Source organism: Moschus berezovskii, chromosome 13, assembly GCF_049115385.1.
Source record: "Moschus berezovskii isolate FMDL1 chromosome 13, NW_MosBer_1.0, whole genome shotgun sequence".
Classification (NCBI taxonomy): domain Eukaryota; kingdom Metazoa; phylum Chordata; class Mammalia; order Artiodactyla; family Moschidae; genus Moschus; species Moschus berezovskii.
In genome coordinates this window covers 61,508,075-61,531,819 of record NC_142472.1, presented here as the reverse complement: position 1 = coordinate 61,531,819, position 23,745 = coordinate 61,508,075, and the positions used below count along the sequence as shown (strand labels likewise).

Sequence of the window (23,745 nt, the reverse complement as noted above, 5' to 3'; positions counted from 1 at the left end):
GTCAGGAAGATCCCCTGGAGAAGGACTTGGCAACCCACTCCAGTATTCTTGCCTGGAGAATTCCATGGACAGAGGAGTCTGGCGGGCTACTTTCCATGGGGTTGCATGAGTTGGACACGACTTAGCAACTAAAGCACCATGTAGGAAAATCGCTTCTAAATTGGTAGAACCTATGGATTTTTTGCTCTTGGTCTGGCCATGGAGACTACAAACACTGGGTAAAATGTTTACAATCTTTTAAAAAAATATTTATTTATTCATTTATTTTTGGCAATATCGGGTCCTAGCTGCAGTCTTGGGGATCTTCCTTGTGGCCCGCAGGCTTCTCTCTAGTGGCACATGGCACCTGGAGCCCGTGGGCTCTGTAGTTGCTGCATGTGAGCCTGGTTGCTCCCAAGTTTGTGGGATCTTAATTCCCCGACCAGGTATCGAACCCACATCCCCTGCATTGGAAGGTGAATTCACAACCACTGGACCACCAGGGAAATCCCTAAAATCTGACTGCTAAATGCTACCTGCCCTCTTTTGATTCCTGGTCCACCTCTACTGCCGTATCTTTTATATTTAGCCCTGGACTGATGTGAAGGCTCATGTGCTACCTACCATCAGGATTAACCTGCAGGGAGCCTTGGAGTCAGACAAACCTGGATGAGAGTTCTTGGTTCAGCATTTCTCAACTGTATTATTTGGAGAAATTTGGGAGAAATTTTTCTGTGCCTCAGTTTCTTTGTGTATGGGGTTAATAATAAACTTTGAAAGGCTTGTTGTGACTATCAGAAATAAGAGTGGTTCAAAGCCAGACGTTCTAGGTGGTCAACGCATCCCAGCCGTATTCTAACAAAACTGGAGTTGATTAGTAATCTGTTTCTACTGGGTCTGCCTCTCCTAAATATTTGTCTTTTCTCTTCCAAGTTGATCACTTGTATGAAACATATCATCTGTTATAGCAGTGTTCCCATCAGCTGCCCTCAAGCTGAGCCTTCCCGGTCTGGATGCTAAAATAACACCTGTGTGTGGCTGTTTGTGTTTCTGTGCCTCCCAGGTTCAGCTCTAACCGCAGTCATGTCCTTCGGCAGAGATATGGAGCTGGAGCACTTTGACGAGCGGGACAAGGCCCAGAGGTACAGCCGAGGGTCGCGGGTGAATGGGCTGCCTAGCCCCACGCACAGCGCCCACTGCAGCTTCTACCGCACCCGCACGCTGCAGACCCTCAGCTCCGAGAAGAAGGCCAAGAAAGTGCGTTTCTATCGAAACGGAGATCGCTACTTCAAAGGGATTGTGTATGCCATCTCCCCAGACCGGTTCCGATCTTTTGAGGCCCTGCTGGCTGATTTGACCCGAACTCTGTCGGATAACGTGAATTTGCCCCAGGGAGTGAGAACAATCTACACCATTGATGGACTCAAGAAGATTTCCAGCCTGGACCAACTGCTGGAAGGTGAGCACTGGGAGAGACCCCCCAAGGGACCCTGGAGGGTATGGCCTAGGTTCCCAAAAGTTCGTAGTATTCTCAACATTTCTTGCTTGAACTCCAAGAGCTAGCATCTAGTCTTGTGGGTGTGGTCCTTGTATGTTACACATTTGGAAGTTCACGTGGCTGTACAGTAGTGTAAAACAAAACCTAGTAATATTAATCAGATAACTTATAATGGACCGAAGGAAAAACTCTTAATTCTACAGCATCTTCTCTATTTTTTCTCATACCCATGCTACATTAATTTTAAAAGTCCATCTTTTGTATTTTTATTCAAATGGTTCATATTCATTGCCAGCTGCAAGTTGAACTTTTGCTCCCACGTGTCTGCAAGTACATGAACTGAAAATAGCTAATGATTCATGAAAAATTTGAGTTGAAAGGAATCTTAGATAGATATCAAAACTATTAATTTTGGTCACTGGAGACCAAGGCCTGAAAATTCAAGTGACATATGTCTATGGTTACATGATAAGATAGTGGTGATGTTGGATCAAAACATTAGGTTTGTTGGCTATTCTTTCCAATATGATACATTTAAATTTTGAAGTTATTCTGAGGTTTGACTAATTCTGAATTTAAAGGGTTGTTGTCTTTCGATGGTATTTGAGGAATTAATCTGCTCAGTTTATTTTTATTAAGTTTAACTAAGGTTAACAGTCATTATCTGTTTTAGACATTTCATGTGGAAATAATTCTTCCCAGGTGGCTCAGTGGTAAAGAACCCACCTGCCAATGCAGGAGACACGAGTTCCATTCCTGGATCAGGAAGATCCCCTGGAGGAGGGCGTGGCAACCCACTCCGTATTCTTGCCTGGAAAATCCCAAGGACAGAGGAGCCTGATGGGCTACAGTTCTGGGGTCACAAAGAGTTGGACATGACTTAGCAACTGAGCACTCACACAGTGAAAATCTGGGTCCACAGATGAGACCTGATGTCTTACGCAAGCAGAGTAGATTTCCTCCTCTGGAATAGTCTTATTTCAGGACCAACCCCGTTTGAACTGGGCGGGAAGTCTCTGATCACCTTAGAAATCATAAGTGAAGCAAAATAATTTGGAGAAAAATACTGGGATTAAATTCATGCTGAGAGGTAAACAGTCCTCTTTGGAGAGTAGTTTTTTCTAATTTGAAGTCTCAAGGTCCTGATGAAGTAATAGCACAAGGAACATGGAAAAGGAAGCTGAGAAGGTGGGGAGAGCTTGATTTCACCCTGAGTTTGTCCCTACTCCAGGTATATTTGCCAGGCCCTGTGGTCTGTCTGGACCCTGGATGAATGCCATGCCCTGACCGCACACAGGCAAGCACTCTCGTCCTCCTTTGAAATCAGAATTTGTATGTGATTCAAGGCTCAGGGCTTCCTCTGTCTTTCTCCCATTTCTCTTCCCTTGATCCCTTGGCAGGGGTTCCAGTCCACTCACAGTTTGACCGCACTTGAGAGAAGCCTGGGTTTGGTGTATTTATTTTGTGGGAATTCACTTCTCTTTTCGATGACTCGTCACCCTGCCAAGATGCCTGCAGACTTGGCCTTTTTCCTTCTATTCAGATGCTGGAACTTCCAGTAAATTAAAGGGGAAGAATGAACATAAAACCTTTCTGTTATCAGCCTTGATTTTTGTGCCCTGTCCTTTTCATGACCTTGGAAAATGCAGGATAAATAATTCGGTGAGATATTCCAAGGGATCTGGATAAAGATCAAGTGCAAAGTCAGGTGTGTGCCCAGTCACCTAGATCGTCGCTTTAAGGGCTGATGGTGTTGTAGGGAAGATATGCCAGAATCTCAGAGCACCTTCTCAGATATCCTGGGCTTGGCAGCCTCTGGTCTAGGGTCATTTGTGCAACATTTCCTGGGAGAAGGGTACCTCAGTCAGTTTATCACCAAGGATCGATCTGTACTCAGAAGTAGCAAAGATATTCCCATGATTCCCGTCGACCAGGGAGAGGGTTTGAGAGGTGGGACATGACAATACTTTTTATCCAGGGGACAAACAGAATCATGACATGTTGCTACCATATTCTTGGTCAGTTTTTTAGTACAAAATAATACCTGCCCTGAGAGACTGCTGTCCTGAGCGGTGATAATAATGATTGCTCACAGATATGGAGCACGTGTGTGGCATATGTGAACATATTTCATTCTTACAATGATCCTAGGAGGTAGGTATTGTTAATCACCCTCACAGTAAGATGAGAAAAATGAGGCACAGTGTGGTTAAATGATCTGCCAGGGTCACACAGCAAGAAAGAGTTGGGATTTGAACTCAGGAAGGCTGATGCCAGAGTTTGATCTCATAACTGCCTCTGACATAAGATACCGAGTGGGGTATTCTTAGTGGCCTTTTAAAACTGAAGTACGGTTGAGTTACAATATTGTGTTAGTTTCTGGTGTACAGAAAACTGATTGTTACATATATATGTGTGTGTGTGTGTGTACCTATGTATGTACATATATATACACATATAAAATATTCTCAGCGGCTCTTAAATGAAATATTATTGTATTGTCTTCTTCTTGACAACAAATGTTTTTTAACCTCAACTTAATTCCAAGAGTAGCAGATACTGCTCCCAGAAACACTTTAATATTTTCATTTGCCTCCAAACACTTTTCTCCTCGATCAATTGGAAATAACTGCAGATGGAATAATCTGATGTTAAAAATTCCTTTTTGGAAAAAAATATTTTTCTGATTAAATAAATGGTAACATCAGTAAAGTAGGTAAGTTTGCTTATTGGCTGCATTTAAAATTTTTTTCCGTTTAAATGCATTTTTTTCATCTATAATACTGACAATTAGCATGCAGCTGCACTTAGTGTTGAAATGGCTGGAAATTCATTTAGATTTGCCTCTTTGTCAATTACGTTTTTGCTTAGTCTGATAAAATGCAAGCCGTTGCTTCATATTCATCATTAGGTTCCTAGCTCCCACTTTACATACTAATTTTATGTAAAAGTCAATGCATGTTATTAGCTTCTCATTTCTCCTTCCAATATGATGATGTTTTAAATTAAATCCTTTTAGTGGGAGCAGTGACAAGTATATTTGACTTGTAATTGTCTTTTGTAAGTTTGTTTGTTCTCACTTATCTCAGACTAGAAATCCTGACAATGACATATGTGAGTTTCTTTATTTATAATGGCTAATAGTTTCACTATTTTACTGTCATTGTGCCTAAGTTTGGCTTAAAAAAAAGCCTAAGTTTAGCCAGCTGGGATAGAGCTGGCTCTTAGGCTGGAGTATGATTATATGAGTAAGGGTGTGTGTGTGTGTGATTGTGTATCTATCTGTGCATGTATGTTTGTGTATACGCACATGCACACACACACACTTCAGGGTAGACCATAGATGGCACTCCTAATTGTTTACTTTCAACATGGCCTTTATATGTTTGAAAAAATTGTGATGCTCAATAAGGAAAGTTGAATTGCAGGTCTATTTCTGCAAGTGATTCATCTTGAGACTTGGCCTCATTCTCCCGATATTGCCTCTTTCTACCCAGTTTTACAGTGTTTATATTCCACTGTAGGTGTGAGGATGTTGTAAGGATAAATGAAGGAGGAACATTTAAAACCTTTGAACTTTTAGGAGAAAGATGTAATATTATATACAACATGATATATAAATCCCAAGCACTGATTGATTGACTGTTCTTTATCTGATGCTTAAGCATCAGGGATGTGTGTTGAAGAATAGGTGCTCCCCTCCCCCACACTTTTAAATAGACTTTTATTATTAGTGCAGTTTTAAGTTGGGGGCAAAACTGAGCAGAAAGTACAGAGTTTTCTCATATCCTGGGGAACTCCCTGGTAGCTCAGCTGGTGAAAAATCCACCTGGAATGAAGGAGACCCTGGTTTGATTCCTGGGTCGGGAAGATCCCCTGAAGAAGGGAAAGGCTACCCACTCCAGTATTCTGGCCTGGAGAATTGCGTGAACTTGTATAGTCGATGGGGTCGCGAAGAATCGGACACGACTGAGCAGCTTTCCCTTCCCGTATCCCCCTGCATCCACCCATGAGCAGCCTTTCCCGTTATCACCAGAGGGGTGGTTACAGTCGATGAGCCTGCACCGACAGGTCATTATCCCAAGTCCGTAGTTTACACAAGGGCTCGCTCTTGGTGTTGTGCATTCTGTGGGTTTGGACAAAGGAATAATGTGTATCCATGACTGTGGTATCGTACAGCATAGTTTCACTGCCCTAAAAATCCTCCAGTCTGCTTATTCATCCCTCCATGCCCCAACCCCTGGCATCCATTGACCTTTTTACTGTCTCAGTAACATCCTTTAATACCTTGTGTGAATGTAGGTCTGAAAGAGCCAGAGTTTCCTTTAAGCAAAAGGGTAGAAACATGCAAGTGTGCTGTCTCCTGGATACGAGTAAGCTAATACGTGCGTGACATCTGCATGTATTAGACACAAGTCCCTGGGTTCCTGGGCTCCCAAGCTGTGACATGCCCCCCACCCACCTTCCCTCCCCCACCCCACCATGGGCACTGCTTGATTCCAAATCCCCAGCCTAAGGGCTTTTCCCAAGTCCCCATCAGAATTAACCTCTCAGGAATAAACCCACACTTCACCCCAAAGTCAGGGAATCTCTCCAGTCGTGATTTCCAGGGCCCCCACCTCTCGGCAACTTTCCCCTGACATGTCGTCATCATCTATCAGTACTTTTTTCCTCTAATTTACTACCTGACTCTATGCCTCTCTCTGCTCTAGTTAAAGATTTTTTAAATTTAAGTTTTGAAAAGCTATAAAACATGCCTGTCTAAAATCCCCTTGTGGCCAATAGTTCACTAGTTTTTTGAATATCCATCCTCTCAGAGACAGCAGCGTTTGTCAAGAATATGCATATCATTTGTCTATAAGTTAATGTTCTTTGCTAACACGTTGGCACTCTGCTTTACACGCTTAACCATATACCATAACATGAGTCTAGAACCACTGCAGTCTTTTTCCTAACTTCAGAGCATCCCTTACACAATGTACCATTTTTTAATTTAATCAGTCTTTTATCTATGGGCCTTTAGATTGTGTCCGATCCTTTGTTATTAGAAGCAGTTTTGACGTGAATATCCTTGGATGTTAAGTTTTCCACTTGTGGTACCCCACTCCAGTACTCTTGTCTGGAAAGTCCCATGGGTGGAGGAGCCTGGTGGGCTGCAGTCCCTGGGGTCGCTAAGAGTCGGGCACAACTGAGCGTCTTCACTTTCACTTTCATGCATTGGAGAAGGAAATGGCAATCCACTCCAGTGTTCTTGCCTGGAGAATCCCAGGGATGGGGGAGCCTGGTGGGCTTCTGTCTGTGGGGTCGCACAGAGTTGGACATGACTGAAGCGACTTAGCAGCAGCAGCAGCAGCATCAGGGGAATATACACAGGATCAATTCCTAGAAGTGATATTGCTGGAGAGAGAAGTCCAGGCATTAATTTTTAAGAGCTATTGGAAAATTTCTCTTCATAGAAGTGCTACTAGTTTGCCCTCCCCATTAGTAATGTATGAGAGTGGCTGTTTTTCTATGAGACATTGTGTTGCCAAATGTTTTGTCATTTGCCAATCTGTTAAGAAAAGCATGTACCCTCTTATAGTTTTAAATTTCATCTTTCCATATCTATTTTTTTCTCCATAGCTTTTGTCCATTTTTCTACCAGGTTGGGGTCTTTTCTTTTTTTTAATTAACTTCTAGGATTTTTTTTAAAGATATTAGCCCTTTGTGATAGTAATTTCAAATATGTTTTCTTCCAGATTGTCCTTTAGTGATTTTGTTTATTGTGGTTTTTTTTTTTTTTTTTGGCCAGATTTAACAAAATTATGTAATCAAAATGGATCAGTCTTTTCATTTATGGCTTGAATTTCATGCTTCTTGTCCTCTGGACTCAGATTATAAAATTGTTGCTCTCCTTTTCTTCTGACGTTTTTATGTTTTCATTAAAAATATTCTCATGCAAGTTGTATTAGTATAATATTTGAAGAAAGGCTTCAGTTTTATTTTTTGCAGGATGCCTGCCTCATTTTTAAGAGTTTTAGTTTTGAAACTACTTTGGACTTAATAGAAGTGTCACGGAGATGGAAGGTTCCCATATACCCTTGACCCAGCTTCCCATGAGGGACCATCTTACACAGCCAAGGCACAAATATCAAAGGAAAAACTAACTTGAGAACAATACTGGCAACTAAACTATGGGCTTTATTTGGCTTCCATCAGTTTCTCCACCATTGGCCTTTTGTTGTTGCTGTTTCAGAATCACACATTGCATTTATCTTTATTATTTTTTGTTTTTTTTGAAAAATCTTTTAAAATTTTTTATTGGAACATAGTTGCTTTATAGTGTTGTGTTAGTTTCCGCTGTACAGCAGAGTGAGTCAGCTACATGTTTACACATATCCCCTCTTTTGTGAGTTTCCAAACATTGCATTTAGCTATCCTGCCTCCTCCATCTCCTCGAGGCTCCGACAGTTCTTAAGTCTTTGTCTTTAATGACTTGACAGTTGGAAGAGTACTGGTCAGTCATTTTGTAAAGTGTCCCTCAACTTGAGTTTACCTGGTGTTTAGGTTGAAGTTGTGCATTTGTAGCAAGGATGACACAGAAGTGAAGCTGTGTCTTTCTTGGGGCATCATTTCAGGAGTGCGTGATGTTGCTGTGTCTTGTTGCTGGTGAGGTTAACCTGTTGGCTAAGGAGTGTCTGCCAGTTATCTTCACTCTAAAGTTACTCTTTTCCCCTTTGTAATTAATAAATATTTTGAGGAGGAGCTTTGTGGCTTTTTAAATAACTTCTGTCTCTGAATTTTGGTGTTTCTTGCTGGATTTTGCCTGTACCAGTGGTTATTAAGGTGTTCAAAAAGTGACTTTCTGTTTTCCTCTTGACTTGCCTCACCTTTAAACACTTCCTTCACTCTCCTGTCTTTGGATCATCTACTGTGACATCATAAACTCCATCATTTTTACCACGTTTTTAAGGCCAGTTAGCCCCAGATCAGACCTTTCTTTATCACTTCAGTTACCTGGATACATTCACCCTATTTGTGGTTGTTCTGTCGCTACGTCCTGTCGGGTTCTTTGTGACCCCTTGGACTGCAGCACGCCAGGCTTCCCTGTCCTTCACTGTCTCCCAGAGTTTGTTCAGACTCATGTCTGTTGAGTTGGTGATGCCATCCTACCATCTCATCCTCTGTCATCCCCTTCTCCTCCAGCCTTCAGTCTTTCCCAGCATCAGGGTCTTTTCCAGTGTGTCGGCTCTGTGTTAGGTGGCCCTCTAATCCTGAGTTCTTTCATCCTGTCACATACAGATGTAATCCCGTTCTTTAAGATTATTCGGAATTGCACCTTCTTCTCATCTCTGGATCTTGTTAAATGGTGTCACCATCTAATTCAGCGGCACCCTTGGTTTCCCCTTTTCTTCATCCCACGGATCGAAGCTGTCGTCATTTACTGTTCGTCCTGCTTAAGACACCTCTTCAGTTTGCTTGTCCCTTTTTTACCACCATTATTACAGTTTTTGAGTTCTCAATACTGTTTTAAAAGTGCACTTTTTTTTTTAATTGAAGGAGTAACACATTTTTATGCAGTGAGCATTATAGAAAGCTTTGGAAGATGCAAAAAAGTTTTTGAAAAAGTAAATAATAACTCCTCATATTCCTGCCACTGATTCCTGTCATCTGTTCCCTGTACTGTTAGACTCCCAAGCTAAAAACATACATATTAGTTTTTCTTTTTCAGTTTGTTTTCTCTTTTCTTTTTATGCCATCTGTATTTGCCCCTGCTTTCCATTACTATTACAACCTCTCTTTATTTTTTTCTTAGAGAATAATTGCTTTACAGTGTTAGTTTCTGCTGTACAACAAAGGGAATCAGCTATACACATACATACATACATACATACATATTTCCCCTCTCTTTTGAGCCTCCCTCCCACCAACCCCCCATCCCAACCCTCTGGGTCATCACAGAGCCTGGAGCTGAGTGCCCTATGCTGTACAGCAGCGTCCTACTAGCTGTCTCTTACACGTGGTGGTGTGCGTATGTTAATCCTAACCTCCCAGTTTGCCCCACCCTCCCTTTCCCCTCTGTGTCCACATGTCCATTCTCTGTGTCTGCGGCTCTATTCCTGCCCTGTAGATAGGTTTATTGGTACCATTCCCCTAGATTCCACATGTATGCGTTAATATACAATATTTGTTTTTCTCTTCCTGCCTTACTTCACTCTGTATGAGTCTCTAAGTCTATCCACACCTCTGCAAATGACCCAATTTTGTGCACTTTCATGGCTGAGAAATATTCCACTCTATCTATGTACCACATCTTCTTTACCCATCTTAGGCGAGGTCCCTTAGGACACGTGTCCCACACGGCAGGCTTCAAGCCAGTTCTCTTGCCTAGAAGCCAGGCTACAGGCGCAGCATTTTCTGTCGCACTTTGCTTCGCATCCACAGAGGGTCCAGCCCCCGATCTCTGTCGTGTTTCTCTCTGCGGTCCTGCTCCTGCCCTTCCGTCTGTCTGGCTTCTCTCTCGTGACCCGCTGATGCTGGGCTCTGCTGCTCTCTTTCCTCGTGCTCCCCCGCCTCTGGGCCTCCCCGCTCTCTCTGAGGACGGCACTGACGGGTGCCCTCCTGTGGGTGCTCGGCCGTGCCATGGCTAAGCAGTGGCCCTGCAGGAAGACCGCCTGAGACTGAATGCCGCTCCCACCTCCACCAGCTGGGGGTGGCCCTGAGCAAACCACCTCCCTCCTTGTGCATCCGTGCGCCCTGGGAGAAGAGGTCTGTTCGTTCTTAGCTCGTCGAGTCATGGTGAGGGTTGCAGGTCGCATCTCATGGGTTTCAACAGGACCTGCTGGTGGCCAACACCCAACCTGTTCTGCCGTTAGCATCTCCCCGCCCGACCCCTCAGCCAGCAGACACGCATGTCTCTCAGAGTCTGATCCTCGGCTTCGTCCTGCCTACCTCTCAACCACGAGCTCTTCCTCCATGAGAAATATATGCATTTGCTGTCTCTACTTCCTCAGCTTCCAGTCATACCTCAGCCCCTTAGTTAGCATCGTTACACTTACTTGTTTTATATCAGTGTTTCTGGACATCACGGAGCTTGTTGGAGTCCTCGGTGTTAGCATGGAGGTGGCAAGAATGCAATAAATATCATGAAAGAAAGAGGAACGGGAGGCCGAATGGATAAATCAATGAATCAGAGCAACCTGGCATCACTGCCCATCTGAAGTGGCTGTTTTGAGGCCACGTGTGGCTTCCTCATGGCCCGGCCGGTGATCTGTTAGGAAACTTCATTCTCTGCTGTTCCTGGAGCATCAGATGCTGAGGTCCGGGTCTCTCCCAGCTGCGTCCTCACCACCCCCTTGGTTTCCATGGCTCCAGGCACCTGATTTCTCTCAGTTCCCTTCAACAGCCCTTGCATCTCTGGGCACTCTCTCAGTACTGGGGTTGCCCTGGACTTCACCCTGTCCAGCTGGGTGGGGTCTCTCTGAACATCTTCTTTAGTTCCCATAGCTACAGCTACCCCATGCATCCCCTCCTCATACCCTGGATCTACATTTCTAACTTCTTGCTGGAAAATCTCCAACCAGTTGGCTCCTAGGACCTTCCCGTTCGATTTGTGCACAACCAAATTCATTTTATTCCTTACCGTCTAACCCAGACGTGTGTCCGTTCTCATATGATCTATTGTAATATATGGAGAGTTGGCCAAAATAGAAGTTTCAATGGCATCAATTCAGTGTTATCTTTGACTGTATTCCCATGAGGCTAGCATCCAGTCAATTGCCAGTTCTTCAATCCAGTCATTTGATTCTGCCTGCTAAGTGCTCCTCATAGCAGCCATTCCTCTCTGCTATTAGGAACTAATGGGGATGTGTAAGTTTAGCTCTCCAGCTTCTCGCTTGGGCTATTAGAATAGCTTTCTAAAAGGCATCTTGACTTCTGTCTTCCCATGTCCTACCTGCAGTGCTGCCTTCGCACTACAGCCAGTGTGGTCTTTCTAAAAACCCGGGTCTGGGGGACTTCCCTGGTGGTCCAGTGGTTAGGACTTGGCCTTCCAGTCCAGGGGGTGCAGGTTCTATCCCTGATAGAACATAAACAACAGAAGCAATATTGTAACAAATTCAGTAAAGACCTTAAAATAAAACCTCAATTCTGATCATGCATAAAAACTTTGATGCTATAGCCTACTGCAGTCTTAGCCTAACTTGTTTGTCCCTGGAACGATTTTTATATTAGTTTTTGAGAAAGACATGTTAATATCCAACAGATGATCCCCTTTACTGTACTGTTCAGTAGAGCATATTATTATTTTATTTTTATCTGAAGTGCTGTTGTCTTTTCTGCTAGTGAGAATCTCACCCTCACTTCCAGGGCCAGCGTGAATTCCATTTTTTCTTCATTGATCACACAGTGGGAAGTGGGAAATGATTTCTTTCTCTTCTGAATTAGGGTTGCCTGGACCACTTCTTTACCAATTATCACTTACTGTCTTGTGGTGGAATCTTTTCATATACACACCTTGCTCACAAAGCCCTTTGAAGATAAGGTGATGACTTAGAATTGTTCTCAGGTATTGTGCCCATCATTGAGAATTTAGGTGGTTGCTTAAAATTTTTTGATGTCATGGCTAATGCTGCTTGTGTTTGTTGCAGTGTTGTTATTTGTAGCTCTGTTATTAGGAAAAATTTTTAGAGATGAGAATATTTTCATGGTTCCAAATACAGTTTGCCATGTTGCTTTCCGAAAGGGTTGACATCAATTTAGAGTGTCCCTAGTGGCATTTTCTATATTTTGTTTTTATCCTTTGTCATATATTTTAGTACCTTGTGTTTTTGTAAATTGTAAAAGGCTTTGCACAGCATATTAACCCACTGTTGAATTATAGCTCATCAGTCTGTTTTCCCCTTCTTGTTTTAGCTTCTCTAGTTTTCATTTATATCAGTTTTAAATTATAAAATGGATCCCTCAATTTTTCCTTTATGTTATTTTTTTTTGCTGCTTTATATTTGAGAAGTTGACATTTTCCATAGACCTGATATACACATTCACATTTTATTTTCCGTAAAATAATATGTACTATCATATTATGAAAGACTTCCATGGAAGAATGATCTGTAAGTGCCTTTGGGAATCTTTTTTCTTGCCTTTGATAGCACTGTCAAAATCATCTTCTTAAACCAGCACCTTCCAGGTAGATTATGAAATGTTTTTGTGTACATCTGAGATAGGTTTATAAAATATAATATCCAGAAGGCACTTTATGATATTTTATTTAATAAATTATGTATTTCATGTAATTTAACTCAGTTTAGCTTCGGAGATTTCAGTATACAGTTGAATCTGTCCCAGATTTTACTGTAACTCACAATAGTGAATTTTAATTTCCGGAGTTTTCAATAAGGAAGTTTTTACTCTGGAAAAATGGCATGCATTACACAAAGCCCTCATTTAAGATACTTTTGAACATGCCACATTAGAGCTTAAAGGAATCCTAAAGGAGGTGGCAAGCAGCTTCAATAATGTGAAAAATGGAGATTAGGTCATTTTCAGACTGAGGTCAAGTGATGTCACAGTTGGTATTTATAAGTCTCAACCCTGAGCCAGTGAAAAACCTCTACTAATTAGGAAAAACAGGGCAAACATCTAGTATCTCCTAATACGGACTCTTATGGAGAAAGACCTTCCTAGCTGACTTCATAGTCCTGGTTACCCATATTACTGTAAGTTGTCTATAGTGACTTTGAGAATTTCTCTTATGTGCAAATTCTTTAATCTTATAAGGGACCCAGTGGCCAAGTAGCATTAACTTTGCAGATTTTTTACTAATAAATTTTGTTAGAGAAAATTTATTTCCATACTTTAAAGAATAGCAAAATATAATAATTTTAAAACGCATGTGTGATTTTTTTTTTTTAAACAAACGAGGACTCTTTGGTACCTTTACGATAATCTAATATGCTTACACAGAAATTATTCTGTTTTCCAAAGTCCCAAAATACTTAAGACGTTCAGGGAAAGTTACTGTGTTCTGATATTTTAGGAGATATTGGTCAGATCCAAACATAATGCTTCATTTCCTTACCGTTTTTTGTTTAATTGTTGTTTTCTTTCATTCTTTGCTTAACAGAAAATATTTGTTCTTTGGGCCTTTAAAAATACCACAGCTGTTCAGATGGATGCTGCTTCTGCAGTTCCCTTATATTTATCACCATCACTGAGTAGAGTTCTCTGTGTTGTCCAGTAGGTACTTGTTGGTTGTCTGTTTTGTATGTAGTAAGGTGTGTATGTTAATGTTCACTCTTGCCACCTCCTGTTTAACCACAAAGATCATGGCATCTGGTCCCATCACTTCATGGGAAATAGATGGAAAAACAGTGGAAACAGTGTCAGACTTTATTTTTTGGGGCTCCAAAATCACTGCGGATGCTGATTGCAGCCATGAAATTAAAAGAAGCTTACTCCTTGGAAGGAAAGTTATGACAAACCTTGATAGTATATTAAAAAGCAGAGACATTACTTTGCCAACCAAGGTCCGTCTAGTCAAGGCTATGGTTTTTCCCGTGGTCATGTATGGATGTGAGAGTTGGACTGTGAAGAAAGCTGATCGCCGAAGAATTGATGCTTTTGAACTGTGGTGTTGGAGAAGACTCTTGAGAGTCCCTTGGACTGCAAGGAGATCCAACCAGTCCATTCTGGAGGAGATCAATCCTGGGTGTTCATTGGAAGGACTAATGCTAAAGCTGAAACTGCAATACTTTGGCCACCTCATGCGACGAGTTGACTCACTGGAAAAGACTCTGATGTTGGGAAAGGTTGGGGGCTGAAGGAGAAGGGGACGACGGAGAATGAGATGGCTGGATGGTATCACTGACTCTGTGGATATGAGTTTGCGTGAACTCCGGGAGTTGGTGATGGACAGGGAGGCCTGGCGTGCTGTGATTCATGGGGTCGCGGAGAGTCGGACATGACTGAGCGACTGAACTGAACTGAAAGCCTTCCTCAGCATCAGTGCAAGCAAATAGAGGAAAACAATAGAATGGGAAAGACTAGAGATCTCTTCAAGAAAATTAAAGATGCCAAGGAACATTTCATGCAAAGATGGGCACAATAAAGGACAGAAATGGTGTGGACTTCATAGAAGCAGACAATATTAAGAGGTGGCAAGAATACACAAAAATACTGTACAAAAAAGATCTTTATGACCCAGATAGTCACGATGGTGTGATCACTCAAGTAGAGCCAGACATCCTGGAATATGAAGTCAAGTGGGCCTTAGAAAGCATCACTACGAACAAAGCTAGTGGAGGTGATGGAATTCCAGTTGAGCTATTTCAAATCCTGAAAGATGATGCTGTGAAAGTGCTGCACTCAATATGCCAGCAAATTTGGGAAACTCAGCAATGGCCATAGGACTGGAAAAGGTCAGTTTTCATTCCAGTCCCAAAGAAAGGCAATGCCAAAGAATGCTCAAACTACCACACAGTTGCACTCGTCTCACACACTAGTAAAGTAATGCTCAAAATTCTCCAAGCCAGGCTTCAGCAATACGTGAACCAGGAACTTCCCAATGTTCAAGCTGGTTTTAGAAAAGGCAGAGGAGCCAGAGATCAAATTGCCAACATCTGCTGTATCATCAAAAAAGCAAGAGCATTCCAGAAAAACATATACTTCTGCTTTCAGTTCAGTTCAGTTATTGATTATCAAAGCCTTTGACTGGTGATCACAGCAAACTGTGGAAAATTCTTAAAGTGATGGGAATACCAGACCACCTGACCTGCCTCCTGAGAAATCTGTATGCAGGTCAAGAAGCAACAGTTAGAACCGGACATGGAACAACAGACTGGTTCCAAATTGGGAAGGACATACGTGAAAGCTGTATATTGTCACCCTGCTTATTTAGCTTCTATGCAGAGTACATCATGCAAAATGCCAGACTGGATGAAGCACAGGCTGGAATCAAGTTTGCCGGGAGAAATATCAATAACCTCAGATATGCAGATGGTACCACCCTTATGGCAGAAAGCAAGAGGAACTAAAAAACCTCTTGATGAAATGAAAGAGGAGAGTAAAAAAGTTGACTTAAAACTCAACATTCAAAAAACAAAGATCATGGCATCTGGTGCCATCACTTCATGGCAAATAGATGGGGAAAATGGAAACATTGAGAGACTTTATTTTTGGGGGCTCCAAAATCACTGCAGATGGTGACTGCACTATGAAATTAAAAGACATTTGCTCCTTGGAAGAAAAGCTGTGACTAACCTAGACAGAATGTTAAAAAGCAGACATTACTTTGCCGACAAAGGTCCGTCAAAGCTATGGTTTTTCCAGTAGTCATGTATGAATGTGAGAGTTGGACTATAAAGAAAACTGAGGGCCAGAGAACTGATGCTTTTGAACTGTGGTATTGAAGAAGACTCTTGAGAGTCCCTTGGACTGCAAGGAAATCAAACCAGTCAATCCTAAAGGAAATCAATCCTGAATATTCATTGGAAGGACTGATATTGAAGCTGAAGCTCCAATACTTTGGCCATCTGATGCAAAGAACTAACTCATTGGAGAACACCCTGATGCTGGGAAAGATTGAAGGTGGGAGGAGAAGGGGACGACAGACAATGAGATGGTTCTGTAGCATCACCAACTTGATGGACATGAGTTTGAGCAAGGTCCAGGAGTTGGTGATGGACAGGGAAGCCTGGCGTACTGCAGTCTATGTGGTCCCAAAGATTCAGACACAACTGAGCAACTGAAGTGAATGTGTGTATGTGTTAATCCCAAACTCCTAATTTATCCCTCCCTACCTCTTTCTCCCTTGATAATAACAAGTATCTTTTTGATATCTGTGCTTCTATTTCTGTTTTGTGTTTAACTTCATTTGTATCATTTTTTTTTTTTTTTTTAGATTTCATATGTAAGTGGTATCATATGATATTTGTCTTTTTCTTTCTGGGGCTTTCCTGGTGGCTCACCTACCTGCAGTGCAGGAGACCCAGGTTTGATCCCTGGGTCAGAAAGATTCCCTGGAGAAGGAAATGGCTACCCACTCCAGTTTTCTTCCTGGAAAATTCCTTGGCCATAGGAGTCTGGCAGGCTACAGTCTGTGGGGCCACAGAGTTCGTCGTGACTGAGCAACTAACAGTTTGGCTCTCTGGGTTACTTAGTATGATAATCTCTGTGTCCTTTCATGTTGCTCCAAATGGCATTATTTCATTCTTTTTTATGGCTGAGTAGTATCCCATTGTGTAAATACACCACTTTTTTTTATTCGTTCATCTGTTGATGGACATTTAGTTCGCTTCCTTGTCTTGGGTGTTGTAAATGATGCTGCCATGAACGTTGAGGTGTACGCATCCCATTCCTGGGATATAGTCAGAGAAAACCATAATGAAAAAAGATACATACACCCCAATATCTTGCTATTTTTGAATGGCCTTTAACACACATACCTTATGTTAGGTCTTAAACTAAAGCTGTTGATGATTCTCTAATCAAGAAATATAATCTATCTCTTGACTCTGTTTCTAGTTAAGGAAGAGATTAAACCCTGGCAATCCAAAATCATTAATCAAATCAAGACTGTTTTGCCTATTCAGAACAATTGCATTTGTTAATTTCCCATTATCAATGATATTAATATATTAATTAAAAAAATTTTTTTTTTTTTTTTTACAAAGTCAGAAGGCACAGTCAAACTTAGTTTAACTGCTTTGTGACAGAGACTACGTCTTCTATTGTGGAGAAGTTTGGAGTTATGATTAAAATAAAAGTCAAAATATGAGTTAAGTAAATTTAATATAAATATACTTGTATAATTTAATAGAAGCTTATTAATATACATAAACCCATCTTGGCATTTCCTGAATTCCTGAATCATTAAATAGATTCTAAATGACATCACTGGATAGTGTGTGACTTTGGGTTTGGTACTCACTCCTTTCTCTCCCTTTAGCTGTCTCTTTCTTCTTTCATCTTTGTTTGAGTCTCACACACTTCCCCAAGATTTTATTCCAGTCTTTGATGAGCCAGAGAAGCCCCGCAGTGACAGCACCGGTTAAACACAAGTTTCCTCTCCCTGGTGTTGCTTGAACCAAGCCAGCGTTACTTTCTTTAAAAACTTTTTTTGTTTTACAATGTTGTGTTGATTTCCTCCATAAAACAGCGCAAAGCAGCCCTAATTTTACATACATCCTCTCCTTCCCTAGCCTCCCTCCTCTCCCCGTCCATGTCCCTCTAGGTCATCACAGACTGGGCACCCTGTGCAAACAATAGCTTCTCACCAGCTGTGCATATTACACCTGGGAGTGTGCTTATTGATGTTACTTTCTCCATTCATCCCACTGTCTCCCTCCCCGACTGTGCCCACAGATCCATTCTCTACATCTGCATCTGCCTTCCTTCAGCATTACCTTCTGCAAGTTGCCATGCTTTCAGAAATTTTCAAAGTGCTTTGTTTGCTGCTGCTGCTGCTAAGTCACTTCAGTCGTGTCCGACTCTGTGTGACCCCATAGACGGAAGCCCACCAGGCTCCCTCGTCCCTGGGATTCTCCAGGCAAGAACACTGGAGTGGGTTGCCATTTCCTTCTCCAGTGCTTTGTTTAAGAAGATGTAAAAACAAAAAAAAATATTTATTTTCTCTTTCAACACATCCATTCCATACTATTATGTGAATACTTTAAAATTCCTCCCTTTTAACATTATTTTTTTTCCTAAAGTTAAAAATTATCCTTCGTTGAAATGTAAACCATTCCATATTTTTGTTTTGAGTTGTTTTTTTTTTAATTTGCACTGTGTGGTATGTGGTATCTTAGTTCCCTGGCAGGGATCAAACCTGCAACCCCTGCATTGGAAGAGTGGAGTACTAACCACTGGACAACCAAGGAAGTCCCCTTTTGTTTTGATTTCAGTTATTAGCTTAATACATAAACTTACAAATAATCAGATAATTTCATATCTCCAATTAGCACAGAATTCTGGCGAAGACTGATTTTGTAAGCTAAGACCTGAGAGAACCATAATTTGACCATCTTGGGCCAGGTCTCAAAAAGCCCCTAGAGGGAGGAGGGGATTGCGACACACAAACCTGAGTCACAGACTCCTCCCTAAGAAAATCCCGCCGGCGCCAAGAATTAAGAAACTCCTCCTAAGGAAAGTCCCGCCGGCGCCAAAAGTCGAGCCAATCAGAGTAAAAATGGTAAAACCCCCCCCCAAAACCCCGTGCGCGCAAAAGCTGGCCAATGAGCTACCGTGTATGTATAAACTGACCAATAAGCTACTGCCAGGTTGATCCTTTAAACAGAAATAGGTGCTTGTGTAACCTGCCGCCTCACCCAAAAGACCGCCTCATTGGGACCTCGCTTTTAAATCAGCCAATAGAGACCCAGTAACTAAGCTTCTCGCTTCTGTACCCGCGCTTCCCGCCTCCGCCGTTCCTATAAAAACCCCTCACTCCAACCGTTAGGCGCGCAAAGACTACAGACAGACTTTGTCGCCCCAGGTACCTGGCATTCGAATAAACCTCTTGCTGATTGCATCCGGACGTGAGTGGTCTCGTTGTTCCCTGGGGAGGGTCCTCCTAGAAGGAAGGATCTCTGTGGAGGTCTTTCATTTGGGGGCTCGTCCGGGATCGGACCCTTTTCTTACCCAGGGACCACCGACCCACCACCGGGAGGTAAGCTGGCCAGCGCTTCTACACTCTACTCTGTGTTTCTCTGCTTCTACGCTTCTGTATTGTATATGTGCTCTAGAGTTCAGCTGAACAATCTGTATCTGGCGGAACTGAGAAGGAGCTGACGAGCTCGGACTTCCTTCCGCAAGCCTGGAAGACGTTCCACGGCTACCCGGAGCCCGATTTTTCGGTGCTCATCTGTCTCAGTCCACGGACCAAATCGGACTTTTTGGGGCTCAGCCTCTGTCCGAGGGGTACGTGGTACTCCAGGGAGACGAGGGAACCGGACCCTCATCTACGTCTCCATCTGAGTTTTTGCTTTCAGTTTTGCGCAAAGACCGCACTGTGCGATTTTGGTGTTGTGGTGTCTGTCTACTGTTTGTCTGTTTCATTGTGGGATTTGTCCTTCTAGAAGAAATGGGTCAATCCGTAACCACCCCCCTAAGCCTTACCTTACAGCATTGGAAAGATGTCCAGACCATCGCCCGCAACCAGTCAGTTGAAGTTCGTAAAAAGAAGTGGGTTACCTTCTGCTCGTCCGAATGGCCAGCCCTCAACGTGGGCTGGCCACAGGATGGGACATTTAACCTTGACATTATTTCTCAGGTGAAATCCAGAATCATGGATCCAGGACCGCATGGCCATCCTGACCAAGTGGCTTACATCGTAACTTGGGAAGCCCTGGCCTGTATTCCCCCGCCTTGGGTCAAACCCTTCGTCACCCCCAAAGGCCTCTCTCTCCCATCGGCTCCAACCCCTCCGCTCCTCCCTTCACCCGCCCCAACCCAACTACCTACCCACTCTTCTTTATATCCAGCCCTGACCAAAGCCCCTAAAGATAAGAGGCCACCTACGACAGTTCCGGTGTTACCGCCGGAGGAAGGCCACCTCATAGATCTCCTGACCGACGACCCCCCACCTTATCAAGGCCCTGCCCCAATGAGAGAAGCTGCCCCAGCAGAAGCAGCTCCCAGCGCCCCGACCGCTCCGGCGCCCTCACCGGTGGCCGGACGACTGCGGGGCCGCCGCGAACAACCCCCAGACTCCACCTCGCAGGCCCTTCCTCTGCGAACGGGGTCAAATGGCCAACCCCAATACTGGCCCTTTTCTGCCTCCGATCTCTATAATTGGAAAAATAACAATCCTTCTTTCTCCCAAGACCCCTCCAGGCTAATCTCCTTAATTGAGTCCATTTTAGTTACTCACCAACCCACGTGGGACGACTGCCAACAGCTGCTGCAAGCACTGCTAACCACTGAAGAAAAGCAGCGAGTCTTTTTGGAGGCCCGAAAAAATGTCCCGGGCGAAAATGGCCGTCCCACCCAACTACCTAATGAAATTGATGCTGCTTTCCCCTTGGGGCGCCCTGACTGGGATTTCTCCACGGTTGAAGGTAGGAACCACCTACGTCTCTATCGCCAGTTGCTCATAGCGGGTCTCCAAGGGGCAGCAAGACGCCCCACCAATTTGGCCCAGGTAAAACAAGTCGTCCAGGGTCCTGAGGAGTCCCCCTCCGCCTTCCTAGAGCGGCTTAAAGAAGCCTACCGCATGTACACTCCTTATAACCCTGAAGACCCGGGGTGCAACCTCCCCATGTCCTTTATCTGGCAGTCTGCCCCAGATATTAGAAAGAAACTAGAGAGATTAGAAAATCTCAAAGAGAGCTCCTTACAAGACCTAGTAAAAGAGGCAGAACGTATATTTAATAAGAGAGAGACACAAGAAGAAAGAGAGGAAAGGCTTAAAAAAGAGGCAGAAGAGAGGGAAAATGCAAGAGACCGTAAGAGAAATAAAGAGTTTAGCAAACTGTTGGCCACCGTAGTTTCAGGACAGCGGCAGGATAAGTTAGGGGGAGAGCGGAAGGGGCCCCGAGTAGATAAAGACCAATGTGCATACTGCAAAGAGAAAGGACACTGGATTAAAGACTGCCCAAAGCGACCAAAGGGGCCCCGCCGACCGAGGCCCCAGACGGCTCTGCTAACTTTGGAAGACTAGGGCAGTCAGGGCCAGGAGCCCCCCCCTGAGCCCAGGGTAACTCTAGACGTTGGGGGGCAACCTGTCACCTTCCTGGTGGACACCGGCGCTCAACACTCCGTGCTGACTCGCCCGGCGGGACCCTTGAGTAACAAGTTGGCGTGGGTCCAAGGAGCCACAGGAGGCAAGCGGTATCGGTGGACCACGGACCGGAAGGTACATCTGGCTACTGGAGAGGTAACTCATTCCTTCTTGCACGTGCCTGACTGTCCTTACCCTCTGTTGGGCCGAGACCTCCTTACGAAACTAAGAGCACAAGTACATTTTAAAGAGACAGGAGCCCATGTTACCGGGCCCCAAGGACAACCCCTTCATGTCCTGACCCTAAAATTAGAAGATGAATACAAACTTTTTGAACAAGCAGGACCCGACAGGACCAAAAACCTTGCTGCCATCACCCCCTGGCTGCAAAACTTTCCACTAGCTTGGGCCGAGACCGGGGGAATGGGGCTAGCCGTCCGACAGCCGCCACTGATAATACCCCTAAAGGCCACAGCCTCCCCGGTGTCGATCAGACAATACCCCATGTCCCAAGAAGCATACCAAGGAATTAGGCCACACATTAAAAGACTTTTGGATCAGGGGATTCTGATCTCCTGCCAGTCGCCATGGAACACCCCTCTCCTCCCCGTAAAAAAACCGGGGTCAGGAGACTACAGGCCAGTCCAGGACTTGAGGGAAGTCAACAAGAGGGTGGAAAACATTCACCCCACAGTCCCTAACCCATACAATCTACTAAGTGGGTTGCCGCCGACACACACTTGGTACACGGTGCTAGATCTCAAAGATGCCTTCTTTTGCCTAAGACTGCACCCAAGTAGCCAACTCCTCTTTGCCTTCGAGTGGAGAGACCCCGAGCAAGGGATATCCGGCCAGTTGACATGGACCCGCCTCCCGCAAGGGTTCAAAAACAGCCCAACTCTTTTCGATGAGGCACTACATCGGGACCTGGCTGACTTCAGGGTTCAACATCCAGCTCTCATCCTACTACAGTATGTAGATGATCTTCTGTTAGCAGCAAAAACGGAGGAAAGCTGCAAAGAAGGTACGTCTGCCCTCCTTGAAACCCTGGGGACTCTAGGATATCGGGCTTCGGCAAAAAAGGCCCAAATCTGTCAACAACAGGTCACCTATCTGGGATACCAGATCAAGGGAGGGCAGAGGTGGCTGACAGAAGCTCGTAAACAGACCATTATGAACATCCCTGCCCCCAAAAGCCCCCGCCAATTGCGGGAATTCCTGGGGGCTGCAGGGTTCTGTCGCCTCTGGATACCAGGCTTCGCCGAAATGGTCGCACCTCTGTACCCCCTTACAAAACAAGGAGCCTTGTTTGACTGGCGGGAGGAACATTCTGTGGCCTTCAAAAATGTCAAAAGAGCTCTATTGACTTCCCCGGCTCTCGGGCTCCCAGACCTGACCAAGCCCTTTAGACTGTTTGTAGATGAAAAACAGGGCTACGCAAAAGGGGTCCTGGTCCAAGATATAGGACCCTGGAAACGTCCTGTAGCCTACCTCTCGAAAAAGCTAGACCCCGTGGCTTCAGGCTGGCCACCCTGTTTGCGCATGGTGGCGGCTATTGCGGTCCTCATCAAGGACGCCCACAAGTTGACCATGGGGCAGCCCTTAACCATCTTTGCCCCACACGCGGTTGAAGCCCTCATCAGACAGCCACCAGACCGCTGGCTATCCAATTCCCGGATGACTCACTACCAAGCCATGCTCCTGGACACAGACCGAGTGCATTTCGGTCCCATCGTGGCACTCAACCCGGCCACCCTGCTCCCGATCCCGGAAGAACCCGAATGGCATGACTGCCACTTGATTCTTGCGGAGGCGCATGGGACCAGGCCAGACCTGACAGACCGACCACTGCCGGACGCGGACTTCACCTGGTACACCGACGGTAGCAGCTTGGTAGACAACGGACAAAGAAAAGCGGGGGCAGCTGTGACTACAGAAACCGAGGTAATCTGGGCAGAAGCCCTTCCGCCGGGGACCTCAGCCCAGAAGGCCGAACTCATCGCCCTGACCACGGCCCTCCGGATGGCAGAAGGTAAGAAGTTAAATGTGTACACCGACAGCCGGTACGCATTCGCTACAGCCCACATCCACGGAGAAATTTATAGACGCAGAGGGCTCCTTACCTCTGAGGGAAAAGACATCAAAAATAAGACTGAGATTCTAGATTTACTAAAGGCCCTGTTTCTTCCCCAAAAACTCAGTATAGTACATTGCCCAGGACACCAAAGAGGAGACAGTCCCGTGGCACGAGGAAATCGGATGGCCGACAGAGCGGCCCGTGAGGCGGCCTCAAACGGGCCACCCAATGCCCTGCAAATCCTCCCTCTGGCCTCGGGACTTGTCAATACTTATGTCTCAAATCGGCCGTTCCAGTATACTGAAGAAGACATAGGCCTACTACGGAAGATGGGAGCTTCCTATAAACCTGAAGAGGGATGCTGGACTTATCAACAAAAGCCAGTAATGCCCAAGAAACAGACTCAGGAATTCTTTGACCATCTACACAGATTAACTCACCTTAGCCCCCGAAAAATGAAGGCCCTCATAGAAAAGGAAAACCCATATTATTTAT

The 23,745-nt window shown here is 44.3% G+C and overlaps 1 protein-coding gene across 3 annotated transcripts in view; it reads left to right on the top strand.

The window, feature by feature from the left end:
- DCLK1 (doublecortin like kinase 1) overlaps positions 1-23,745 on the top strand; it is a 366,070-nt gene that overhangs the window by 4,716 nt on the left and 337,609 nt on the right. For all 3 annotated transcript variants that reach the window (XM_055426249.2, XM_055426248.2, XM_088842724.1), the window contains exon 2: positions 1,043-1,438. In XM_055426249.2, coding sequence (XP_055282224.1) covers positions 1,063-1,438 — 376 coding nt within the window. In that variant the 5' untranslated portion in view covers positions 1,043-1,062. The remainder of the gene's footprint in view (positions 1-1,042; positions 1,439-23,745) is intronic.